This window comes from Aotus nancymaae, unplaced genomic scaffold (genome assembly GCF_030222135.1).
Source record: "Aotus nancymaae isolate 86718 unplaced genomic scaffold, 86718_ANA_hifiasm-v0.15.2.pri h1tg000033l, whole genome shotgun sequence".
Lineage (NCBI taxonomy): Eukaryota > Metazoa > Chordata > Mammalia > Primates > Aotidae > Aotus > Aotus nancymaae.
Window position 1 is genome coordinate 27,867,098 of NW_026988447.1, and position 27,954 is coordinate 27,895,051.

At 37.3% G+C, this 27,954-nt stretch overlaps 1 protein-coding gene across 10 annotated transcripts in view; it reads left to right on the top strand.

The window, feature by feature from the left end:
* ELF2 (E74 like ETS transcription factor 2) overlaps nucleotides 1-27,954 on the top strand; it is a 152,885-nt gene that overhangs the window by 56,703 nt on the left and 68,228 nt on the right. For 7 of the 10 annotated variants that reach the window (XR_010345377.1, XR_010345376.1, XM_064383864.1 and 4 more), the window contains exon 4: nucleotides 672-837. The exons of 1 other annotated variant lie outside the window; for it this stretch is intronic. Coding sequence is in view for 5 of the 9 variants with exons in the window: in XM_064383864.1 (XP_064239934.1) it covers nucleotides 672-837 (166 nt within the window). In the remaining 4 variants the exon portion in view is untranslated. Of the gene's footprint in view, nucleotides 1-671; nucleotides 838-9,167; nucleotides 9,327-27,954 lie in introns of those variants that run through there. 2 more of the 10 variants (XM_064383873.1, XM_064383874.1) reach the window with 2 other exon arrangements.

The window sequence follows — 27,954 nt, forward strand, 5'->3', positions numbered from 1 at the left end:
CGAGGTGGTGGTCTAGTTGCTTAGCATCATGGAGGAGAGAGAAGGTCTAGGAATCAAAATACTTTCAAATAGCTTTCATGGTGTCTTTTTTGTTTTAACCCTCTCCTATTTCCCTGCTACCTGCTGTTCCATCATTTCCAGAAGCAATTGGTGTTGCTTTCTGTAGATTCTCCACTGTACAGTGTGTTGTTTCTCAGCTTTTTTTTTTTCTTCTCTTTTTTTTTTTTTTGTGCTGCCAGACCGATTTGGCTTTCCTGGGTAGGCTAACCCACTCAATATTCATACAGACACTTTCAGTCTTCCAAGGTTTTGTTGTTCTTACCTCTTCCTGCTTGTTGCTCTCACCTCTTGTCTTGTGAGTTTAGGTATAAAATAGTCTTTTACTGTTGTTTTAGTTGACTTTCATAAGTGAAATTATATGCATGTTTTTAATCTGCCATCTTAATCCTAAAGCACAGATTATTTAAAATGTTTATGTCTTACCTTTTGAGACTTGAAAGGATTATTAAAGTTAGCCCTTTTCATCTCTTGTTTTAGTTTTTACATTCATATTTATAATATTTGAAACTCATTGTGTGGACTGCTTGAGACTGTATTAGCTCAAGGATTTATAAGTGAATCCAGAATTTGTAAATACAAAGGTTGATTGTTTTTTAAATTTGCTCTTGTAGGAAAGTGAAAAGGTTTCTGAATATCCAGCAGTGATTGTGGAGCCAGTTCCAAGTGCCAGATTAGAGCAGGGCTATGCAGCCCAGGTTCTGGTTTATGATGATGAGACTTATATGATGCAAGATGTGGCAGAAGAACAAGAAGTTGAGACCGAGAATGTGGAAACAGGTAGACATCTCATAAAATGTTCATTATTTATAACTTTCTCATTTTGTAAGCTTCAACAATACTATTGCCAGATGAAAAATATACTGAAAAACCTCTTTTTAATGCTATTTAGTATAGCTTGGAAACCAGTGAAACATCTCTGTTTGAGGGAATTTGTGTAGATGTAAAAGTTCTACAGTATAATTCTGTGAGGTCTAACAATCTTGTATCATGGACTCTGCACAAAATTACAGCTTCACATAATGATAAAGTTATTTTATTATTTTTTTCTGGGAGTATAAATACTAGCTTTTACTTATAAAGTCAGTAGGCTAGTATTATGAGGACAACTTTTTAAATTCCAAAAATAAATATGGTATTCTTTCATTCTGTAATTGATTATGAGTTTCTTTGAGTTAATATTGATGGAGCAGTAAGATTTATTTTTATGTCAGGCATCTTTGTAGTGTTCTATCAGTTTAGTATTATGAGGACAATTTTTTAAATTTAAAAAATAAATATGGTATTCTATCATTCTATAATTGATTATGAATTTCTTTGAGTTAATATTGATGGAGCAGTATGATTTCTTATTTATATCAGAAGCATCTTTATAGTGTTCTATCAGTTTCTTTTTGTCTTCTTAGAGATCTTAGTATATCAGTCTATTTCTGGTGAGATAGCTATATGTTTAATTAGGGATTAGTTTCTATAATTCTTAGAGAAATGTGTTAGTTTTTGCTATTGATTATGAAGAAAATAGAGTATTTTTTTCTTTTTTATTCAAGCTGATCCTCTTACAGAAAATAGAGTATTTTACCAAAAGGATTTTAGTGACTATTATATAATAATAAACATGCAAATGTATCCTTAGCTGTTAATGGAGAAAAAGAATTGTTATGCTTGTTTAATCCTAGTAAAAATTCTTTAATATTTAGATACATTTTTATAAATGTAGCAAACTTTCATAATTAAAATTTTGAGTATGTGATGTCTTTCTGCTCATGAGGTCTGGTAGCACTCCTTAGGGCTACAAGCGTCCTTCAGCTTAAAACTGTTCGAATTTTATTTTTTTGTGGAGCTAAGGGGTTGGAAGTTATCTTGCTTTTCAGACCACTGATGATTGCAGTGCAAGCAAATGCCAGGTGTAGTGGAATCCATTCATTTATCAAAATAGGCAGCCAAGCTGGTTGTGGTGGTATGCCCCTGTATTCCCAGCTACTTGGGAGACTGAGGCAGGAGGCTTGCTTGAGGTCAGGAGCTTAAGCTCAGCTTGGGCAACATAGCAAGACCCTATTTCTAAACAAATAAACAAACCAATAAAAAAAACAGGCATCCAGACATTTCATATGGGCTTCATGACTGTAGTTTTGAGTGGTATCTGGTTTACAGGACCTAATGTATACCTTTTTATGAGCATTTGGAGAGTTTTCCAGTTTGAAGCTAGAAGTATAGTGGCAGAGATGAATTTTCTTCTTGAGAAAGGATAGGTAGAACAGTTAAAAGTATTTTGTATGATGATGTTTTGGATTATATATTGTAACTGATTTTATTATAAGAGTATAACTAAACAGAACACTAATAGCAGAAGAAAAAAGTATGGTAGTATGAATGAAAAAAGTAGAACCTATTTGAAATTTCTGGCTGATGTTTTGGTAAAAAAAAAAATAAGGAAAACTATGATTTCGGTAGCAAATTGGAAACTTTAAAAAAGATGAAAACTACAGCAGTAAATTTGCCTGAGTCTGTAAATTAGGATATTTATCACAATAAAATACTAGAACAGATTGGCTGAATCTTATAATTTGTATAATTGACTATAAATATTTTATTAATTTAGATTAATTCAGGTAAAACCAATTCAGAATAGGAAGTGAATATAATCTACCTAAGGGATTTTATTTTCTTAGTCTTCTTGAACTCTGAGGGTAATGATATCATTTGCTGGGCAGAGATATTAAGGATTGTGAAAAGGAGGATATGGGAAGAAGTCTAGGTAAAAAACAGTTACTTTTGTAATTTTTTTTTTGTAAATGTGTTTTAAAGATTTGATAATAATTTTTAAATTTACTTCAACACAAAAAGAAAATGTAAGCAGATTATTTATATTGTTCTAAAAGGGTATAAAAGCACCTCAAAAGTTCATCGTACATATTTAATTCCATTCTGGCTCTTGGATTTTAATGTAACTTTATAAGGGTTATTAATAATCATAGATTATTCTGAGCTTAATATTGGTTATGCATATTTTCTTTTAGGTAGTGAGTTAAGATTAGGTTCATTTCTTATAATGATATGAAATTGAAACTTACATTACAGATACATGTAGGTTTTGAAGAAGAAGCTGACTGGGAAGAAAAGGAATACTTAGAAGACGGCAGATTTTATTTGGTGAATTGGGGGAATTGAGATCTGTATAGAATACTTCCCTGTGTACGTCTAGGAAAACTTCATGGAATGCTCCCACATTATAATGTAGATTATGTCAGTCTAAAAAATTTTATAATTATATTTACTGACTTGATCTGTCAGTTCTCTGCATGTTCACACTGAAGTGTTTTTTCCCTTTTATTCCTAAATACCCATATGTATATGTCCATACCATAAACACTGTTCTGTTGTCATGTGGCTTCGAGTACTAAAATCATATAATGATTTGCATCTAGCCATCTTTATTATTTTGTAGATAAAAGAACTTCTCATTTTGTTAGTAGTAATTATGGGCTGCTTGTTTCTCCTTTTCGTAGACTTAACAGTCTACATTTCCCTCACAGAGCTTATGTGTAATACTTACGCTCTCTTAAATTGTATAGGAAAAACCAAATATTTTTTGAAACTTTAAAAATAGGCATATTCATCTAAAACTTCAGTAAATTGCTTGTGATAACAGTTGCAGATTAGTAATTATAAAGAGCATTTGAGGAAGAGTGATGAAATATAGGGGAAGGGTGGTTTTGACTCGGGCAGGTATAAAGTATCTTCCTCAGTGGCTGCAGTCTCCATCAGTTCTAGGGGCCTGTTGGAATTACCATTTAACAAGTACCACGTTTATACCAGTGAACTCAATAATAAATAAGTGTTGACAGAAATCTTTTAAGACTGGACTAGGTTGGGTGTGGGTGGCTCATGCCTGTAATCCCAGTACTTTGGGAGGCCTGGTGGTCGGATCACGAGGTCAGGAGTTTGAGACCAGCCTGACCAATATGGTGAAACCCCAACTCTACTAAAATTACAAAAACTTAGCTGGGCATGGTGCTGCACGCTTGTAATGCCAGCTACTCAGGAGACTGAGGCAGGAGATCTCTTGAACCCTGGAGGTGGAGGTTGCAGTGAGCCGAGATTGTGCCACTGCACTCCAGCCTGGGCAACAGACTGGACTAAGGAGACTGAGCTATTTAGGATTTGCTTCATCATCTTTCATCTTAACAAATACTTGTTACTATATTTATCCTCTTAACTTTCCACTTTAGTTTGTGAGAGCAGATTATGTCTACATTTGTAATGTGCAAGGTACTGTTTTCAGCATGTTTCTTTTCAGGGGGAATTTAGTTGTGGAGATAAAAAATGTATATTATATTCAAATACAAAGCAGTCAAGAGTCAAATGAGCGTTATTTACAAATTCAAAGGAATTTTCAGAAGAAGGAAGTTCAATTTACAGGATTAGGGATGTTTTAGAGAAAGTAAAGGACACATGATAGGATTTAGATGGACAAATAGGAGGTAGGTGAAATGCACTGTAGACTGAGGAAAATATAATTAACAAATGAGTAGACTATTGAAATTCAATGCTTGTTCAGAAGATTTGAGTAAATAAGACATTGGCAGGAGATTTCATTAAGAGCTATGACTAGATTCTGAATTAAATCTTAAGAGTTAGTAATGAGGCGTATAAGAAAGCAGAAAGACTTAGAAGGTTTGAAGTAGAAAATACTAGGAGGCCAGTACTTTGGGAGGCAGAGGCAGAGGTGGGAGGATCTTTTGAGTCCAGGAATCAAGACCAGCCTGGGCAATATAGTGAAACTCCATCTCTTAAAAAGAAAATTAGCCGGGTATGGTGGTGTGCACCTGTAGTCTTAGTTACTTGAGAGCCTGAGGCCAGAGGATCCTTTGAGACTAGGAGTTTGAGGTTACAGTGAGCTATGATCATAGTACAAGTATGCTTCAGCCTGAGCGACAGAGTGAGCCATGTCTCTAAAAAGAAAGTACCATGCACTTAGTATTTCAGTTGGATATAGGATTGATTATAGGGGGAAAGATGAGACAGGAAGACTAGCTGTTGTCGTATGTGTTGAAGGATGACTTGAGAAATATTAAAACTAGGTAGTAGCAACAAGAACAGAAAGGGCTTAGATAAATCATACTACTATATAACATCCAATAGGATCTTATATGACAGATAAGGGGGAGAGACATAGTTAGGTAAAATATTATTCTGCTTTTTGACCCTGAGTGATGGTGATAGTAGTACATATGATTTGAGGAAGGCAAGATTGTGTGGTGAAGCATATAAATTTGTTAATAGTCATGAAGATTTTGAGTTGAAGTAGAACATCTATGGATGAATATTTAGATATTTAAAGATGCACAGATTTGACCTGGTGCAGTGGCTCACGCCTGTAATCCTAGCACTTTGGGAGGCCGAGGTGGGTGGATCACTTGAGGTCAGAACTTCAAGAGCAGCCTGGCCAACATGGTGAAACCCTGTCTCTACTAAAAATACAAAAATTAGCTGGGTGTGGTGGTGCATCTACTTGGGAGGCTGAGGCAGGAGAATTGCTTGAGCCTGGAGGTGGAGGTTGCAGTGAGCTGAGATCATGCCACTGCACTCCAGCCTGGGCGACAGAGACTCTATCTCAAAAGCAAACAAACAAACAAAAAAAGATGCACAAATGTGTAGTCAAGGTCCCATCACAAAAGAGATGGCATGCTCAAATTAGGATAGTTTAATGAATGTTTTAATAAAGGATTGGTTACAAACATGTGAGCAAATATAAGGTAACCATAAGAGACAGGGCAGTACGGGCCGGGCGTGGTGGCTCACGTCTGTAATCCAAGCACTTTGGAGGCCAAGGCGGGTGGATCACCTGAGGTTGGGAGTTTAAGACCAACCTGACCAACATGGTGAGACCCGTCTTTAAAAAAAAAAAAAGACAGGGCAGTACTTAATGAGTTGAAGGATGCAGACCTAGCAATAACAGCTGTTTCTGTCATTTGGCTCAAGGGCCAAGGGGAAGGAAAGGTTACCAGAATCCTGAAGAACAGAGCCCTGAACAGGGAGTCAGTCACCCTGGGAGAATCTGGAACCTTTGATCAAAGGAGACAGCTAGCTGGAGGGCAATGCCTCTTCCCTCTAATATTCTGCTAAGGTACTCCATTGACCAAACCTAATCTGAAGCCATGGGAGTCCTGTTGATGAAGTCAGTCTTCAGGGATTGAGAGCAAGGTGAAGAAGGGTGGAGAATAAATCTGGAGGGGCAAATGGAAGATACCTAGTACAACTAAAGCTTAAAGAAAGGCCAGGGAGAAACCGATTTGGGAATCATCCTCATTTAAAGCCATGGAAATAAATTTCCAAAGGGAAATGTATATCAGAGATTTTTCCCAAGGAAAAAGATATGTAAATTCTGTTTTGTCTCTCTGTGATAGAGAACAAAAGGACATAGAATTATGTCCCTTATGTTTAAAAAAACATTAGGGAATGTTTTTTTAAATAGTGGAGAAGAATCAAAGAGTAGTCAAATATAATAGAAAATCCTGGGTGACTATGAGTTTTTGTTTGTTTGTTTTTTCCCTCTTCAAGTAGCTCTCTTTAGTAGGAAAGGGCATAATATTGACTTGGGTTAGTTAGTTCTGGTTTCAAATTTCCCCTTTATCACTTACTTGGCAGTATTTAACTTTTTCAGAGTGTTTCACTGTCAGAAAATAGGAATTCAGGGTTGTGAGGATCACATAAAATAAATACATAAAGCACACTGCTTGTGACATAGAATTTCCTTAACTTCATTAGCAGCTTCCCTGTGACTTCAAGTATGGATAGGACTTTTATATATTAAAATGGAATATTTGTTTAACTTTATGTCTCTGTTACATTTTTCTCCTTCCTTTTGCTTCCACTTAAAAAAAAAAAGACAACTGCATTATACCTTCAGTTTATACTTTTTCCTTGTCATTCCTTCCTTGACTATTGTGCTCTGGCATCTACATTTATCATTCTACTGAAGCTCTTTATCAGATTTTAGTGGCCACTGTTCTGTCAAATTCGGTGACCCATAGAATCATCCAGAAGTAATCCTTCATAATGTAACCTTCTTATCTGCTGAAACACTGTATTCTCCTAGTTATTTTTCTTATTGACCTTTGCATGGATTGTACTATTTATGCTTCTGAGAGTTTGCTCAAAGACAGTTTCTTCCTATCTATAATGTGCTCAGGTAGGTATTAGCCATCCTTTAAGGCCCAACTATGTGAACATTTCCACAATGATTGTGGCCTACATTAAACATTCCCTTACCTGATCTGTTATACCATCTGGATTTAGGTACTTTCTTGTACTATTTTATTATTTTTATTTATTATATCTTATATTATTTTTGTATATACTCCTGTTGTTTTCCCAGTGTGTGTATAAGCACCTTGAAGACAGACCATACTTTTTTCTTTTCTTGAATATACTGTTGAACATATAATAGCTAGCTGGAAAATACAAATGGAAACAGATTGAGTTCTGAGTTAGTATTGTTGTGTAATCAAGAACCATCTATATAAGATCATACTTAAATTTCATTTTAAAATCATAGTTAGTGTTCGTCTTTCTTGCATGTATCTAAATTTGATTTTTTTTTTTTAACAGAGTCTTGCTGTCTTGCCCAGGCTGGAGTGCAGTGGCGTGATTTCTGCTCACTGCAACCTCTGCCTCTTGGGTTCAAGCGATTCTCGTGGTTCAGACTCCTCAGTACCTAGGATTACAGGCATGCGCCACCTTGCCTGGCTAATTTTTGTATTTTTGGTAGAGACGGGGTTCCTCCATGTTGTATAGGCTTGTCTTGAACTCCTGGCCTCGTGCGATCTGCCCACTGCAGCCTCCAAAAGTGCTGGGATTACAGGCCTGATTTTTTTCTTAAAAGTAATATATGCTTAATGGAAAAAAATTGGGAAGTATTGCAAATAATAAACAAATTGAAAATCATCACCCTTAATCTTACCAATAAGGAGACAATGATTGTTGCTTTTTTTTTTTTTAACATTTCCTTTTAAAAAATGTACATTTTAAGCATAATCAATATTATATAATAGAAGCAGACATTAATTTTTACTAATTTTAATAAACATTGGCTGTCAAGTGGTCTGGTAGCTTCCCACTTCTCTCTTTTGACCACTGGGGGCAGGACTTTGCTCCTTAACCATGTATCAGTACATTAATGTTTAGTCTTACTAGTTAATTATCAGGAAAACTTAAACCATTTTTAGTGATCAACCAAATTGTGTTTAAAGATTAGTTGAAAAGATAGATGATGATGAGAATTTTTATATAATTCAACAAGAAAGCAGTGTTTTTAAAAAATGAAAATGAAAGGCCGGGTGCAGTGGCTCACGCCTGTAATCCCAGCACTTTGGGAGGCTGAGGCAGGCAGATCATGAGGTCAAGAGATCGAGACCATCCTGGCCAACATAGTGAAACCCCATCTCTACTAAAAATACAAAAATTAGCTGGGCGTGGTGGTTTGTCCCTGTAGTCCCAGCTATATGTGAGGCTGAGGCAAGAGAATCACTTGAGCCTGAGAGGCGGAGGTTGCAGTGAACCAGTATCGCACCACTGCACTCTAGCCTGGTGACAGAACAAGACTCTGTCTCAAAAAAAAAAAAAAAAAAAAACGAAAGAAAGAAAGTTTAGGTTTTAGGTTTTTAAAATGCAGTTTAAAAAATAAAACCAGAGCCGGGCCCGGTGGCTCATGCCTGGAATCCCAGCATCCCAGCACTTTGGGAGGCCAAGGCGGGTGGATCACGAGGTCAAGAGTTCGAGACGAGTCTAGCCAATATAGTGAAACCCTGTCTCGACTAAGAATACAAAAATTAGCCGAGTGTGGTGGTGGGGGCCTGTAATCCCAGCTACTCTGGAGGCTGAGGCAGGAGAATTGCTTGAACCTGGGAGGCGGAGGTTGCAGTGAGCCAAGATTGTGCCATTATACACCAGGCTGGGCGACAAAGCAAGACTCTGTCTCAAAAAATAAATAAAACCAGATTTCCCTCATGAAACATAAGATAAGGAGCCAAATTTCTTTCTTGAAGATCTCAGGACTAATTTGACTTCATGATGAGCTGTCATAACTTTTTTATTTGTTATACCATCAGAAATCCTCCCTGTGGCACAAAGGACTCCTTTAATTAGAAAATATTGTTGCCACAGGGAGGTAGAAGATCGACATGAAAAACTGGGGATCTGAAAAAGGAGCCCCTATCCTAGGATTACCTGAAGGTGAAACAGATTGAGCCAGAAGGAAGACAATGCTGGTAGGTTGGTTTTTAATTTACTAAGAATGTTTATAATTTTATATTTCATTAAAATTATTTCATCTACCTTTAACATATTTTACTTTAAAGGGTGACAATGATTCCTCCTTAAGAAAGGAGAAGTAACACAATAATATTTTTCCTCTCAGTTTGCTGAGTTAACCCTTGCCATGTTCTTCCAAGATCAGACGAGATCGGGCGTGTTCAGGGTGGTTTTTGCCATGTTCTTAATATTTGTTTCTTTTTATAGATAAAGCTCTGGGGTTATTTCATGCCTCTACTTCCTTAGAAGCTACTATTGACTGAACATATTTAAGGCATTTTTTTGTCGTTTCTGTTATTTTTGCTTCTAATCTACATCTTTTCCTAAATTTTTAAAAAGTGTTTTTCCCCCAGTTATATATTTTCTTGAGGTTAGCGTAGACTTAACGTTTTCTGAAATGGTAAAATGTGAATTGTAAGTTCATTTAGTTTTTACTCTGGAATTGGTGGAAATGTAATTGTATTGTGATTTAGATCAGAGAGTCTTATTAGATAAAAATTTTTAATACTTTAATAACTATCAGCTGGGCATAGTGGCTCAAGCCTGTAATCCCAGCACTTTGGGAGGCCAAGGCGGGTGAATCACCTGAGGTCAGAAGTTCAAGACCAGCCTGGCCAACTTGGCAAAACCCCATCTCTACTAAAAAATACAAAAAATTTGCTGTGCATGGTGGTGGGCACCTATAATCCCAGTGACTTGGGAGGCTGAGGCACTAGAATCACTTGAACCCAGAAGGCGGAGGTTGCAGTGAGCCGAGATGGCGCCACTGCACTCCAGCCTGGGCAACAGAGAGAGACTCCATTTTAAAAACAAACAAACAATTTCATTTAGCCTAAGATGCTGTCAATTGTAAGAAACATTATTTTTATACCACTAAAGGAAAATTGCTGACAAATATGAACTTTAGGAGGCTATCAACTTTAAGATATGTACTGATTCCAGAGATGTCAAATGTGAAAAAATGTGTCTTAGGATTAATGAAATATGGTTTGCAGTTATGAATCTTTCCTGAAACTCTCATTTACTGGGAATTAAACGTTAAAATATGAGGCTTATGAAAAATGGGGGTGAGTTGCAGTATGGAAATCCACGAGTGCTGAGTATGCACTCTAAATTCTTTTTTTTTTGCTCTCTCTCCAAGTTGCAGTGCAATTGTGCGATCTTGGCTCACTGCAACCTCCACCTCCCAGATTCAAGTGATTCTTCTTCTTGGACCTCCCAAGTAGCTGGGATTACAGGTGTGCACCACCACACCTGGCTAATTTTTGTATTTTTATTAGAGACGGGGTTTCACCGTGTTGGCCAGGATGGTATTGATCTTCTGACCTCATGATTCGCCTGTGTTCGCCTCCCAAAGTGCTGGGATTACAGGCCTGAGCCACCGCACCCAGCCTCTAAATTCTTTAATATCTTTTAAGAGAAGATATTTAAATTAAAAAAATTATATAACTACACATTGTTTAAAATTATACAAAATAACCATAAGGTATCAGATTATGGAATGTATAGAAAAAGAAAATGTATTTTAATATGACATACTTACTTCAGTAGAGTATTATCCTAATTGAATATCACTTAATTAGAACTTTGAGATCTAAAAAGAAAAATGAAATGAAGCTTCTGCTTTTTAAAATTCTGCTTTTTAAACATTTAAAAACAGGATCCTTTAAGAGCTCGTTAAAATAGCAGTGATTTTTTTTTTTTTTTTGAGACAGTCTCACTCTGTCACCCAGGCTGGAGTGCAATGGTGCAATCTCGGCTCGCTGCAACCTCCACCTCCCAGGTTCAAGCGATTCTTTTGCCTCAGCCTCCTGAGTAGCTGGAATTACAGGCACGTGCCACTGTGCCCAGCTAATTTTTGTATTTTTAGTAGAGACGGGGTTTCAACATCTTGGCCAGGCTGGTCTTGAACTCCTGACCTCGTGATCCACTTGCCTCGGCCTCCCAAAGTGCTGGGATTACAGGTGTGAGCCACCGAGCCTGGCCTTTAATAGCAGTGATTTTTTAGGGCACTTGAATGTAAGTTTTACAGATTATTAATTATGTGAAGGAGAAAATAGTGGCCAAAAGCAAAGACCTACTCTGTCAATTAATAAAGCAGAAATGAAAAGGAATGATTTTATTTACTTTTAATTTTTTTTTTTTGATACAGAGTTTCTGTTGCCTAGGCTGGAGTACAGTGGTGCAATCTTGGCTCACTGCAAACTCTGCCTCCCAGGTTCAAATGATTCTCCTGCCTCAGCCTCCCGAGTAGCTGGGATTACAGGAGCTCACCACCATGCCCAGCTGATTTTTGTATTTCGAGTAGAGAGGAGGTTTCACCATGTTGGCCAGGCTGATCTCAAACTCCTGACCTCAAGTGATCCAATCTGCCTTCCTAAGCCTCCCAAGGTGCTGGGATTATAGACGTGAGCCCTCCCGGTTGGCCAGTTTTTTTGTGGAGGGGAAAGGTCTCTGTCGCCTAGACTGGAGTGTGGTGGTGCGATCTTGGCTCACTGTAAACTCTGCCTCCTAGGTTTGAGTGATTCTCCTGCCTTAGCCTCCTGAGTAGCTGAGATCACAGGCACCCACCACCATGCCCTTCCAAAGTGTTGGGATTACAGGCGTGAGCCACTACACCTGATCTTTTTTTTTTTTTTTTTTTTTTTGAGACAGGGCCTCTCTTTGTCACTTAGACTGGAGTGCAGTGGTGTGATCATGGCTCACTGCAGTCTTGACTCTCCTGGCTCTAGTGCTCCTCCCACCTTAGCCTCCCTAGTAGCTGGGACTGCAGTCACACACCACCACACTCAGCTAACTTTTTTATTATTTGCAGAGACAAGAATTCGATATATTGCCCAGGTGGGTCTCAAACTACTGGGTTCAAGCAATTCTCCCGCCTTGGCCTCCCAAAATGCTGGAGTTATAGGAATGAGCCACCCTGCCTGGATGAAAAGGAATGATTTTAAATGATGTTTGTATACCAAGTAACATCTGTTTTATAGAAAAGGAAAGAAAAATACATCTAGACAATAGATCATTAAAAGATATTTGTTTGATTTTGGAAACTAGTAGCCATTCATTCTTTTGTATTCAGAGAGACTTTAATTTTTTTAATTTTATTTTTGTTTATTTTTTTTTAGACACTCCTGGTTCAAATGATTCAGAAAGTTTTTAAAGAAACACTAGTTAACTTTTAATTTTGCTATACAATAGTGTATTTAATACAATTTTATTAATTCAGATTGAGGAGAAGGCTAAATCTGGATTATATAGAATTTTAAATGAGTAGCAAACAAGGTTACAAGTGTTGCCAAGTAGAAATAGTTTTTAAGATTTTCTTAGTTGTACAAAGAGGAATGCTTTAACACATATCTCTAGGCAAATCCATACATCCATTCAGCCATCTGTCAGCACTTACTGAGGACCTGCAATGTCCTATGCTCAGAGCTGAGTATCTTGTGCCAAATAAGACCCTGTCGTTGCCCTCACCAGGCTTTCAGCTATGTGTAGAAGATGAATAATTTATTAAACATGTTATTATGATAAAATGTGATGAGTATTATGATAGGATTAATTAAAAGTTTATTTGAGTAAACAGCAGGAGAATGCCTTCCTGATGATGTGACATCTGAAGTAATTATCCAGACAGAAAATAGCAATATTGAAAGTCTGGAGGGAGAAAAACAAGGCTTATTTGAGTGACTGAAAGAGATTCAGTAGGGCTGGAGTATGAATTTTGAGAAGGAAAGGGGATTAAAATGTGGTACAATAGGCAAAAAAGAAAAAAAATCTTATTGCTGAGGGCTTTTATAAAGCTTTGTATCTGTTTCTTGGATCCTATCTAAAGGGCAGTGGGAAGCCTTTTAAAAGTTTTAAGCAGTTTTGAAAAATGCAAATTTAGTTTTTTTCAAAATAGTAAGTGTTGTAAATGAAAAAAGAAACAGGACAGTCAATGAATTACTGAAAGTCTGAACTCCTTGGTTTCTCATTCACAGCTCCCTGATATTTAGCTAACTGTTCTTAATCACTTTCCACTAAATTGTCAACCTCTATAGATTAGGGTACAGGTGTGTTCCTTGCCTACACTAAGCTAAAAGTAATAGAGATTAAGATAATTGCTCAGCTAGTCTTTCTTTTTGGAATTAACAGTGCTTGTATAGTGCTGTTTCAGGAGGAGGAATCATTGTCCATGCCTATTTGTGTAAACTTGTGGGTTTTACTAGGACCTGGATGAGACTCAAAACAGCGAGTCCTGATTGAATGCCATGGCTATTTGTTGGATTTATCTAGGCTGGTGGCCTTTTTTTTTTTTTTTTTTTCTTGAGACGGAGTTTCGCTCTTGTTTCCCAGGCTGGAGTGCAATGGCACGATCTCGGCTCACCGCAACCTCCGCCTCCTGGGTTCAGGCAATTCTCCTGCCTCAGCCTCCTGAGTAGCTGGGATTACAGGCACGCGCCACCATGCCCAGCTAATTTTTTGTATTTTTAGTAGAGACGGGGTTTCACCATGTTGACCAGGATGGTCTCGATCTCTTGACCTCGTGATCCACCTGCCTCGGCCTCCCCAAGTGCTGGGATTACAGGTGTGAGCCACTGCGCCTGGCAGCTGGTGGCCTTTAAGTCATTTGTGTAATAAGAATATTATTTTATATTGAGACCTCGTCTCTACCAAAAAAAAAAAATATATATATGCTGGTACGGTGGCATGGACCTGTAGTCCCAGCTACTCCTTGAAGTCTCAGGAGTTAAAAGTTGCATTGAGCTATGATGGTGCCATTGCTGCAGCCTGGGCAAACAAGCAAGACCCTGTCTTCAAAAATATATATATTATTTTGATCATTTGGACTAGGCAGCATAAGTTAATGTATTTCTTCTGGTCTTGATGTCTTTGAGGACTAACTTATAAGTAAAAGTTACCCTGAAACTATTTGTGTGTTTTCAGCACTGCGTATAAACAACTGCTGGTTTTTATTTCCACTAGCATCATGGACAGTGTTCTAGGCCTCAGGTGTCATAGTAGACACCATAAAGAGAATTATATACAGAAGAGCTATGATTTGAGCCTTTACAACTAAATATATAAAAAGGGCTTTATAATGGATTTTTTCTTTTTAAAAAATGTAATACGCAATATTTAGAATATTAAAAAAACCTGAAGAATTCAACTAACATACATGTATATACTACCAAAATTAACAAAATATTGACAGCATTGTTAATTTAAATACCTCTTAAGTTCCCCAATTTAATTTTCTCCTTTTCTTCTTCCTTAAGATAATTACTATCCTGTTTATTAATGATATAATGGAATCTTTACAATAGAAGTATGGAAGATTCCAGATATGTATGTTTTTTAATTGACAAAAAAAGTCATCTTTCAGTTTAACAACAATTTTTTTGGAGTAGGCTGGCCTGTTAATGACAAGTTCTCATTTTTATGGGGATTTAAATAAAGATTCAAATCATAGCTCCTAAGCAGGGCAGTTGTTTAAGATGGAATGTTACAACTGGAGATTTTAAAACATGAACTAGAATGGCACTTGATAGAGATGTTGTAAAGAGAATTCAAGTGTCAGATATTCAAACTAGGTTTCTTTTATAATCCTTTTCAATTCTGAGATGCTGTTTATAATAACTTCATTCTGTAAAAGCATGAAAAAACATGATTATCTATGAAATCGTTATCAGTTAAGTCTCTTGATTAGAAAGGTGTCCCCTGAAACAAAGATTAATTTTTTTTAGCACCCAGGTTTTATCTTAGTTAGCTTTATTCCATGGCCATTCTCAAACATTTTGTCTCTGGATAGCTGCCTTACAGATGTCTATCTTTGGTCACAACAGGAATTGGTCAAGAAAATGTGACATAAGCCCATTATGTTGTTTTGGGGGAAGGACCAGGACCCCAAAGCATGTACTCTGCTTATGGTCAGCAACTTTATATTTTGCCATTTAAAGAGTCTTAGTCAGCCAGGCCAGGTGGCTCACGCCTGTAATCCCAGCACTTTGGGAGGCTGAGGCGGGCGGATCACCTGAGGTTGGGAGTTCGAGACCAGCCTGACCAACATGGAGAGACTCCATCTCTGCTAAAAATACAAAATTAGCCGGGTGTGGTGGCGCATGCCTGTAATCCCAGCTACTCAGGAGACTGAGGCAGGAGAACCGCTTGAACCCGGGAGACGGAGGTTGCTGTGAGCCGAGATTGCGCCATTGCACTTCAGCCTGGGCAACAAGAGCGAAACTCCATCTAAAAAAAAAGAGTCTTAGTCTTGTTACTGTGATTAGATAGCTTTTTCTTCTTTTATACCAATAGTGCAGATATAGCTTTGAGTATAAATTTCTTAAGTTTTTTTGATTAGTTGATATGGCTAGTACATAGAAGATGCTCACATTAAAAAAATAGCATTGTTTTTCAAAGTGATTTCTAATATACAATATTAATTATCACACAAAAATATTTTTTAATGTTCATTTTTATTTTAATTTGGGGGTACATGTGCAGGTTTGTTATGAGAGTATACTGCATGATGCCAAGGTTTGGGCTTCTGTTGATCCCATCACCCAGATAGTGAACACAGTACACAACAGCAAGTTTTAAAAACATCCTTGCTCCCTTCTTTCTCCATCCCTTCTTTTGGAACCTCCAGTGACTGTTGTTCCCATATTTATATCTTGTGTGAACCCAAAATTTAGCTTCCACTTATAAGTGTGATATTTGGGTTTTTGTCTGTGCATTAGCCTCCAGGTGCATCCATGTTGCTACAAAGGACAAAATTTCGTTTTTTTATGGCTGTGAAAAATGGGTTTTTGATTAAATAAATTTAGAAAATGCTGGGTGAAGGAAAATTAAACAGATTTATTTACAGGAAGCCTTCTTGGAGGTTTTAATCTGAAAATGTGAATTGTGATTCTAAAGAAGAGATATCTCTTTTAAGAGATTATCTCTTAAAACTAAATGACTTATAGAACAGAGTCTTTTACCTTTAGAGCAGGACCACCGGGCTTGTTAGTACTACTTTGGCACAGTCATAAATAAATAGCCAAGGGACTAAAATTCTCATTTAATAAACTGTATTATATTTAGCTATTTACCTCATTAAGTCTGCTACTTTTTAATGCTGCTTTTCTCATGCTATGGTGGTGCATTTTTCCCAACTAGGTTTAAATTTTTTAATTTTGTAAATCAGACAGTTAAATACTGTAAGTTAGGAGTACTGGCCAGACCCAAGTCATACATTAGTGACCAGAAATAATTGTTGGACCAAGAAACTAAAATGTTGTTAGCTTTACTTTTTGAAGTTATTGAAGCATCTACCTGAAAAAAAGTGAAGTTAGATTTATGCCAACAGGTTATTTGTGGTAATGGTGCTTGTTTACTATGCTCTCCTTAAGGTATATGCGGGCTTTTTTAGGGAGGTAACATAGTATCTTTGGCAGAAGATGTTTTTCTTTAAATAAAGAAGAGCTGCTGCGATGCCTCCTCATTCAATCATTGCATCAGTTAGAACAGTTCTAGACATGGGGCAGGAAGCATACTTACCTATTGGGCCCCATGATCTTAAAATGTTCAGATGTGTGAGTTTGAAGGTTGTTCTGTTCCCCTCATTTATGAGTTTTCTGTGACCTTCCTTGGCAACCAGTTCCTCAATTCTTTGATCTTTTTAAATTTTCTACCTACAGACATTTACCTGTTAATAAAGACAAGTCTGTTCTCAGAGCAGGGTCTGTTTTGTTGCCTTTCTATCCATTAATCACCTCCTCACAGCTGTTCTCTGCTATTTTGAGTGTGCTTTTTAGTCAATCTGTGGGATTTTTAGAAAGCACAGATTTTTTATTTTTCTGTTTCAGAATATGAATGGATTTTAGGATAATCTAGTCCAACTCTTCAAAAGCCTTAGAGCTAGTTAGCAATGGAGCAGGTCCAGAAACCCTGGTCCCCTGATTCACAGGACAGGACTGTTTTTGTTCTAGAGTACTGCTTTGGGGCCTGAGAGATTCTTTAGTCTGGTTTTTAATAGGCTTCCATAACATAGTTATTAATAAAATGTTCTGAATTTCTATTTTGCTGTCAGATATCAAAACAGAATTGTGTCCCCCTTTTGTCGTTAATTTAATTTGTATAAACTTGAGGAAACCACTTATTTTCTGTTAGTATGAGTTTCCTCATCTGCAAAATGAAGAAGACAGTAATTATCTCTCACTGTTCTGAAAACTTACAATGAGGTATTTACAGTGTTAAGCATGGTGACTGGCATGAAGAAAGCTCAATACATTCTTTTCTGCTGCTAGTATAAGTTTTCTAAAAGGTACTTCGATTGTCATTTTCTTTTTTAAAAAATTTAATGACAGCCTATATCAACAAATTGATTGTCATTTTCTTTCATAAAGCCCTTGTGTTAATTATCATGACATTCTGGATAAAATCAAATGCCTTAAAAGATACACAAGACCTTTATATATTATCATTCTCACCTTTCCGGTTTTAGCTCTTAATTTCTTTTTTTTTTTTTTTCTTCTCCTTTCTCTCTAGCTTCCATAGGTTGGTAAGGCTTACACTTTGCCTAAAAAGCCATCCTCTCTGTTTTTATCTGTGATCAGACATCTCTCTAGAAAGGATTTCTTTTTCTTTTTTTTCAGATGGAGTTTCACTCTTGTTGTCCAGGCTAGAGTACAATGGCGTGATCTCAGCTCACTGCAATCACTGCATGCTGGGTTCAAGCGATTCTGCCTCAGCCTCCCGAGTAGCTGGGATTACAGGCATGCACCACCACGCCCGGCTAATTTTGTATTTTTAGTAGAAATGGAATTTCTCCATGTTGGTCATGTTGGTCTTGAACTACAGACCTCAGGTGATTTGCCCGCTTCAGCCTCCCAAAGTGCTAGTATTACAGGCATGAGCTACCATGCCTGGCTAGGAAGGATATCTTGATCTTTCCAGTATTTGTCAGTTTTATCATGTGGTGCCATCCCATACTTGTGAGAGGAGTTACGTTATGTTTGGTATGTGTATTATATTACTGAGGGAATGTGTTCTCTTTCTGGGTCCACAAGGGGGCGTAGTTTTAAGGACAAGAATTTCCCAGCGCTATGCCCCACTCCCATCTCTCTCCATCTGGGAGATTTAACGGTTTATGTTTGAATTTCACAGGCATGGGAAGAAACTAAGAGTCAATCACTCCAGCAGAAGTTCTAAGGAACTCCTTTCATTGGCCTGGGGTCTTAGAGAAGGTGGGGGTCCCTCCCAGGTTAAAGTCCCCTTCTTCCACACCCCTTGGGACTCCATGTTTGGATCGCCTTCCATGAATACTCCCTTCGTGGAAGCTGTTTTTCTCTATCCTGGATTTTCCCTCTGGAGTCCCCTTCCACACTCTCTCGTGGAAGCCTGTCTTCCCCTCCTAAACTCTATGTCTCTGTTCCCTTTCACTCAATGTGGAAGCTGCTTTCCTCTCCTGGATTCCATCTTTCTGGATTCTCTCACTCAGTGTTAGAGTTAGCTGTTTCTTTCTCTCTCCTTCTCCTGTTTCTTTGTCTCTAAATAAATCACTTTCTACAAACACTTTTGAGTCCTGCATTTAGTACACACTGTGCCGTGGTCCCCTCTCTCATTCTTGAGAGGGCAGGAGACCAAGAACCTGGAGAAACGTTCTCTCAGGGGAGCTGAGGGCACCCTGAACTCCTGTACCCCAATATTATGTTACCTTTCCAACATTCACATGTTTCTAAATCTAGAATATACCAAAATGTTTCCTATAAGAAGATTAAGGGACTAATAGAAGTCTGTTTAGCTATTGAGAGATACTTTTATTTAATTCCCCAAAAATATGAAAATGTCCTGATTGCATGGTAAAGATGCCTCTTGTCTCTTTTAACTATAGTTATTAACTGTTATTATTACCCTTAGTGTGTGTTTTATTTTGATTTTTTAAATATTTTAAAATTGGTATATCATAGTTGTACATGTTTTTGGCTACATATGATATTTTGATACATATATACATATATATATAATTTGTAATCATGAAGTCAGAGTAATTGGGATACCCATCACGTCAAACATTTATTGTTTTATTTTAACAAGAGGTTTTAACACAAATATGTTTTAAGGAGGTGGTGATGGTGAAGAGGGTAGTTGTCTGTGAATGTCTTTTATAAAGAGGCCTATCACTCAGAGAGGGTCAATAGAACTTTTAATAGCTCTTACCTGTTAAATTTTGTGAGGTTTTCCTTTATTTTTCTTTTTTAAAATTCAGGGAGGTAACATAGTATCTTTGGCAGAAGATGTTTTTCATGATGTTTTTCTTAAAGAAGAGTTCTTAGTTTGTAAGGTTTTTCAGTCTTTTTGTGTCGTGAACCTTTTTGGCCATAGGGTGAAGCCCATGAACTTTCTCTCAGAGCAGAGTTTTAAAATATAAAGTAAAATATCCAGGATTAAAAAGGAACCATGTATATTGAAATGTAGTTATCAAACTATTTTAAATTGTGATATATGTCAGTACATGTGTTTCTGTATTAATATATTAAATAATGAGATCTAGTGGCAGTTATAAGTGTGATGACCATAAATTATATAGAATGAGACCTTGTCTCAAAGAAAAAGAAACAGAAACAACTGTAATATGATATGAAAATATCTATGATTTATATTGGTCATGAAATCACAGATATTGCTAAAACAACTGTGGTTTGTGCTTTTATTTAAAATGAAAGAGCTAACTTTCAGTTAGAAGCTAAAAATCCATTATTCCAAAATCTCATCCATGTATTATTTTAACTGTCATCTACCTTTTTCATCATCCTTTTTTCCGGTATGTTCTGCCCTACTTCCATTCTCTTTTCACTAATAATCCGTAGTAGGGATCTGAAAACCAGTTTAAATGTGTCACATTTTAAGTACAGTTTTATGATCCCTGCTCTATTTTTTTTTTAAAGGAAAAAAAGCCTCTCAAATATGTGGTTGTAGTTTTACATGTTTGTTAATGGAGTGACAATTTAATTTCTTTGAACATTTAATATATTTCTTTAAATGTTTATTAAATATTTTTTGACCTCTTTGTTGGTTTGAGATCCCTTCTATCTCCATGACAAAAACTTCCATGGCCAGTGGTTCTCAAACTTAAGCATACATCAGATTATCAGAAGGGCTTGTTAAAATACAGAATGTTGGACCCATCCCCAGAATTTGATTCAGTGGATCTGTGGTAGTACTAGAGAATTTGCATTTCTATCAAGTCCTCAGGTGATAAGGCTGCTGTTGGCCAGTAATCATTATTTTTTTGAGGCAGGGTCTCATTCTGTTGCCCAGGCTGGAGTGCAGTGGTGCCATTATAGCTCACTGCTGCTCCTGGGATCAAGCAATCCTCTCACCTCTCAGCCTCTCAAGTAGCTGGGACTACAGGTGTGAGCCACCACATTCAGCTTTTTTTGTTTGTTTGTTTTTGGTAGAGATGGAATCTTCGTATGTTGCCCAGGGTGGTCTCAAACTCTTGGCCTCAAGTGATCCTCCCATGTTGGCCTCCCAAAGTGCTGAGATTACAGGCATGAGCCACAGTGCCTGGCTGGGATCATTCTTTGACAATCATTATCCCTAGAGTGTTGGAAATGATAGCACAGAAAGGGAGTTTCTGCCATTGTTAAAATTCAGTTAACTTTGTAGTTTCTTACTATATTATATGCATCACAAAAAATTGTTTTGGGGAGTAAAAGGACAGTAAAGTTATTTCAGGTGTATGAAATAATGTAATGCATCATTACTATTTATTAATTCATCAGTAAGCATTCATTGAGCACCTAGTAAATGCAAGGCATTATTTTAAGACATGGGTCTAGAGTGGTATAGATAAGAAAGGCAAAGTCTCTACATTTATGGTACTTAGAATCTAGTGGACAAAACATATAACTTTGCACTACTGTAAAATTACTGTCACAAATCAAATTTTATAATGTAAATCTTGAAATTATTCTTTAGAGTTAATATATGGAATTAAGCTAAAATAATAAACTCATGAATTATTCTTTTGAAGCAGTTGAAGCTGTGGATAACCTTTTTCCTTTCTCTTTCCATATGACAGTTATTAGGTACACTTGAGATATTTAACTGGTAAACTTAACTTTTATCATGTACAAATTACTTATATAAAGTACTGCCATAGCTCCCAGGAAGTAAACAATTCATTGTTGAGTAAGACATGCTTTCTGGCCTCAAAGAAGCTTACTAAGTTGAGAAAAATGAGCATTCAAGCAAATGATAGTATTATAGACTAGATATTGTTGGAGAAAGGTGAGGGAAATAATTGCCAAGTATGGTAGCTAATTCAAATGTTCCATATTGCATTATTGCCGTTGTGGTAGGTCCCATTTAAATTTCATCATGAGAGTTAATGGTTAAGGCCTCTGGTTGGAGGCAGAGGAACAGGTCAAATGGAATAAAGCATTCCTAAATCTCATTATTTTAAATTTTTTATGTGTGTAAACAATGCCATAAAAAAATCAGAGAGATTTTCCCATCATCATTGATGGAAAAATCAGAGAACAATGCTAAGAACTCAGCCTGTTTGCAGTGGTTGGTTATGATTTGGGGGTGGGATTAGGAGGTGAAGTAGGACTAACTATGACTTTGTAAATTTTTTACATTCCTATATATTTTTTCCTTTTTTTTTTCCTTTTAAGATAGTCTCACTCTGTCATCCGGGCCGGAGTACAGTGGCGTGATCTTGGCTCACAGCAACCTCTGCCTTCCAAGCTCAAGTGATTCTCTTGCCTCAGCCTTCCAAATAGCTGAGATTGCAGTGGGCACCACCACGCCTGGCTAATTTTTATATTTTTAGTAGAGACAGGGTTTCATCCTGATGGCCAGGGTAGTCTCCTACTCCCGACCTCAAGTGATCTGCCCACCTTGGCCTCCCAAAGTTGCTGGGATTACAGGCATGAGCCGCTGTGCCCAGCCAACATTCCTTTATATTTTTTTCATTGAGTATATCAACAGACAAATGTAGCTTTATATCCTCTATTTTCATTAGAGTAACAGTTGTTTTTTTTTAAATAGTCCTATACTGTTTTCTCCAGGTTTAAAGTCAGTGTTTGATCATAATTAGATGTTTGATTTCACTTTGTAAATAAGCCAAAATATATACACTACTTGAATGGAATGAGCAATTACATTTTTTATTTAACTAAAAATACTTTTCATATGTTTTATATTAAACTGGGTGGTGATAATAGGTATTCTTCAGGATTTATTTAAGAATATCTTTTAACAATTGTTTGTTAGTGAGTAGAAAAACAAACTTTCTCTCACCATACTCTCAACAGTCAACACAGAAGACCTCTGGGACCTCTGATTACCAGGAAGTGTGAAGTACTTCTCCCGACCAATAAACCAGTCAATCAGTTCTGTAGTGGACACCAGCTGGGTGTCCTCTAATTCAGTTCTGTTCAGACACTATCTGTCTACCTGGAGATAGCATCAGATCCTCTGAGAAACACATTTACCGGTTATCATAAAGGATAGTTAAAGGATACAGATGAAGGGTCATGGAGCTCCCATGCCCTTGCTGGGCATGCCCCCCTCCACATGTCCAGCTATCTGGAAAGTCTCTGAACTCATTCCTTTTGGATTTTTATAGAAGTTTCATTAAGTAGGCATGATTGATTAAGTCATTGGCCATTGGTGGTTGATTTAACCTTCAGCCCCCCTTCCTGAGGCCCAGAGGTTGGAAGTGGGGCTGAAAGTCCCAACCCTATAATCCTACCTTGGTCTTTCTGGTGACCAGCCCCTATCCTGAAGATACCTAGGGGCTGCCAACCATTAGTCAATCTTTAGCACACATAAGTACACTTTTTACTTTGGAGATTCCAAGGATTTTAGGAGTTGTATGCCAGGAAATGGGGAGCAAGACTAAATATATATATTTCTTACATATTTCACATCACAGTTAGCTAGAACTTGGGAGATTTTCTTATCACTAGGTGAGCTTGCAAAAGATTACGAGAAAGTTTTACATCAAAGAGGAAAGATTAAGGAAAGATTAGCCTGGGCGATATGGCGAGACTCCCTCTCTACAAAAAAATACAAAAATTAGTCGGGCATAGTGGCAGGTGCCCAAAGTCCCAACTACTTGGAGGCTGAGGTGGGCAGATTGCTTGCACCCAGGAGGTCAAGGCTATAGTGAGCTGTGATCGTGTCACTGCTGTCTCACAGAGCAAGACCATGTCCCTGGAAAAAAAAAAAAAAGATAAAAAGAAAGACATTTATGCCTCCAATCTAGTTAGCAAAAAGATACTTCTACTGTACGGTGTTTGACAAGTCTTTCAGGAAAATCTGAATTTTTTTTCCCCCCATATCACTTCTTTTCTGCTATGTAGTTGGAAAATAAAGGCAGGATTTAGAATACTTACTGAGAATGAAAAAATTCTTTTGAAGAGGAAACCAAGAACTTGGTTCAAAAGGAAAAAGAAATTAAAAGGTGGTAATTTCTTTTTGAGACATTTACTTTCTTTTTTCTTTTTCTTTTTTTTTTTTTTGAGACAGAGTTTCACTCTTGTTACCTGGGCTGGAGTGCAATGGCGCGATCTCGGCTCACCGCAACCTCCGCCTCCTGGGTTCAAGCAATTCTCCTGCCTCAGCCTCCTGAGTAGCTGGGATTACAGGCACGCGCCACCATGCCCAGCTAATTTTTTGTATTTTTAGTAGAGACGGGGTTTCACCATATTGACCAGGATGGTCTCGATCTCTTGACCTCGTGATCCACCTGCCTCGGCCTCCCAAAGTGCTGGGATTACAGGCGTGAGCTACCGCGCCCGGCCCGACATTTACTTTCTTAAATAAACTTGACATTCTTTTTTTTTCTATTTATCTTTTTCTCTAGGGACATTGGTCTGCAGTTAGCATCTATTTAGGTTTACGACATTAAGCTTTTTTTCATTTTGTTTGGAAAAACAAAATTACATTTGTTCTTAATTCCATTACAGACTTAGGAGGCTATCAGGTGCGAGTTATTTACTTGAGACAAGAAGCACCAATTATTTTGTCTAGGCTTCATCTGAAGTCCTATGTTCTGGGAAGAGAGGCCTCCATAAAAAGGAATAACTTTCAGTGATCCTTATCCTTGGGAATAAAAGTAAAGATCAGAGCCCGTGCATTCAGTTTACTGTCTCATAAAAAAAGTCAAATATTGTATAGGTCAGAGACCACCATTGTAAGATCATATAATCCTATGCCTAATTTTGTTATCCTGTTTCTCTATAATAATTAGTACCAAGCGCTTTACAAAAAGAATCTCCATATGCCCTAAGTGCATGCAGAAAAAAAAAAAAAAAGAATCTCCATACTTGTGTTTGGAGGCCACAAGGAATGGGGAGGCTAATGAGAGACTCCAGTTATCTCTGCAGCTAGTCTTAGGGGAAAGAGAACTCCAAAAAATAGAGTAGCTGAAAGGAGAAGAAAGCAGACTCAATTCTTTTGCTTATCAAAGGAAGGACAAAAGAATAAGGAGTTGCCCTGGATCTGAGACCATTAGTGGTGTTACCTGAGATGACCTGTGATGTGTGTGGCACTGTGTTCTTTTTATATGAACTAGAACAAGAAATCAGATATGGCCCCTCCTGTAAAGAAGCTCACTCTCTTGTGGGGAAAATATATAAGGAAACATCTCTTTATAACCTAAGATTTAAAAATATTAGTGTTATAAGAGTGAGGAAGAGAGAAATTAGCTATTCTGATGGGAAGGTTACATTTTAGTTGAGCTTGGGAGATAAATACAATTTCATTTGGAAGAAAAGAATTTTCTAGTTGAGAAGTCATTTATTTATACCTTTTCCTATCTTCTTCCAGTCTGTTACCAAATAATGTTAATTTTGCCTCCAAAGTATACCTTGAGTCTTCCCATTTTCATTGCTACTAGGCTAGTTCTCTCTAGGTTTTTTTCGTGAGCTATTTTGATGGCCTTTGGCCTTCTAATCAGCCTGTTTCCATTCTTGCCTCCTCCTCCCACTCCCAGCAATCTATGCTCCATAGTAGCCAAAGTGATTTAAAATGTAAATTTGTTAGTGGAATAGTGATACTCCCTAAAATCTTTCAGTGAATTCTAATTGTACTTAAGATAAAATTCAAGAATATTTTTAAATTATTTTCACTTAATTTTTATTTTTTTCTGTATTTCAGTGGATGCAATTTAATAAAATTGTTTTTAAAGACACATGGTCTTGGGCCAGGCGCGGTGGCTCACATCTGTAGTCCCAGCATTTTGGGAGGCCGAGGTGGGTAGATCACGAGATCAGGAGATGGAGACCATCCTGGCTAACACAGTGAAACTAGAAATACAAAAAAATTAGCTGGGCATGGTGGCGGGCATCTATAATCCCAGCTACTTGGGAGGCTGAGGCAGGAGAATCGCTTGAACCTAAGAGGCAGAGGTTGCAGTGAGCCGAGGTCTTGCGCCACTGCACTCCAGCCTGGGTGACAGAGCCAGATTCCATCACAAAAAAAAAAAAAAGAGAGCGAGAGACATGGCCTTGTTATGATGCCCAAGTTGGAGGATAGTGGTTATGCACAGGTGCAGTCCTACTGCTCATCAGGACAGGAGTTTTTGACTTGCTCTGTTTCCAGCCTGGGCTGGTTCACCTCTCCTTAGGCAACCTTGTGGTCTCTCACATTTATGTCAAACTTAATGCAGACATTCAATTGACTTAATGCACTATAGCCTAGAATTCCTGGACTCAGGTGATCCTCCTTCCTCAGCCTCCCAAGTAGCTGGAACTATAGGCATGTGCTACTGTGCCTGGCAGGAGTTTTTAACATGGTCTTTAAGATATTGAATAATTTGGCTTCTTATATTCATCTAGAAACAGTAACAATAATAGCAACCCCCCCAAAAAAAGAAAAAGAAAACAAAACTAACATTTAAAGTTTCTTTACTATGTTGTCAGGAATTGTTTTTAGGGTTTTACATATTAACATACATATTTCACACCTCAACAACCCTAGGCTGAATAACTTTTCCAAGGCTGGATAGCTACTTAAGTGGTAGAAACAAGGATTTAACCCAGAGCCCAAGCTCAAGCATTGTACTCTGATGAGTTACATAATATCCCTTCCCCTCACAATGCAAACTATTGTAATCACAGTGCTCCTTTCATCCTTCCATTAATCCAAACTCTCTAGAGCAAATTACTTTCTAGTTTTCAATTTCTAACTCCTGATTATCCTTTAGATTATAGTTTAAATGTCATTTTCTCAGAGAGAAAGAGGCCTTAGCTGATATTCTTAAATCTCAATTAGGACTATTCTGTCATTTTTTTTTTTTTTTTAAAAGAGAAGAAAGAAAGAGAAAAAAAGAATAAAAAGAATGAAAGAGAGAGAGGAAAGAGGGAGAGAGAACGGGAATCTTGCTCTATTGCTCAGGCTAGAATGCAGTCTAAAAATGGGTATTAAAAACCTCTTTTATGCCAATAATTGTGCTTAACAATGGAGACAGGAAGGAATAAGGGAGGAAAATAACAAACAAACAGCCAACCAATCAATATTTCATTTAAACCTGTGAAATGCTATGCAATTGCTGAGGAGTGATTTACTTCCAATTATGTGGTCACTTTTAGAATAGGTGTGATGTGATACTGAGAAGAATATATGTTTTGTGGATTTAGGGTGGAGAGTTCTGTAAATTATTAAGTTTACTTGTTCCAGGTCTGAGTTCAAGTCCTGGATATCCTTGTTAATTTTCTATCTCGTTGATCTGTCTAATATTGACAATGTGGTGTTAAAGTCTCCCACTATTATTGTGTGGGAGTCTAAGTCTCTTTGTAAGTCATTAAGAACTTGCCTTATGTATCTGGGTGCTCCTGTATTGGGTGCATATATATTTAGGATCGTTAGCTCTTCTTGTTGCATTGATCCTTCTACCATTATGTAATGTCCTTCTTTGTCTCTTTTGGTCTTTGTTGCTTTAAAGTCTATTTTATCAGAGATGAGAATTGCAACTCCTGCTTTTTTTTTTTTAGCTCTCCATTTGGTTGGTAAATCTTCCTCCATCCCTTTGTTTTGAGTCTTTGTGTATCCTTGCACGTGAGATGGGTCTGGATGCAGCATACCGATGGGTTTTGGCTTTTTATCTAATTTGCCTGTCTGTGTCTTTTGATTGGGGCATTTAGTCCATTTAAATTTATGATTAATATTGATATATGTGAGTTTAATACTGCCATTTAATGCTAGCTGGCTGTTTTGCCTATTAATTGATTTAGATTCTTCATTATGGTGATGCTCTTTACCTTTTGGTATGTTTTTGGAATGACTGATACTGGTTGTTCCTTTCTATGTGTAGTGCTTCTTTCAGAAGCTCTTGTAAAGCGGGCCTGGTGGTGATGAAATCTCTGGGTAATTGCTTGTTCACAAAAAATTTTATTTTTCCTTCACTTATGAAGCTTAGTTTGGCTGGATATGAAATTCTGGGTTGAAAATTCTTTTCTTTAAGGATGTTGAATATTGGCCCCTACTCTCTTCTGGCTTGTAGGGTTTCTACTGAGAGATCTGCTGTGAGTCTGATAGGCTTCCCTTTGTGGGTAACCTGACCTTTCTCTCTGGCTGCCCTTAGTATTTTCTCCTTCATTTCAACCC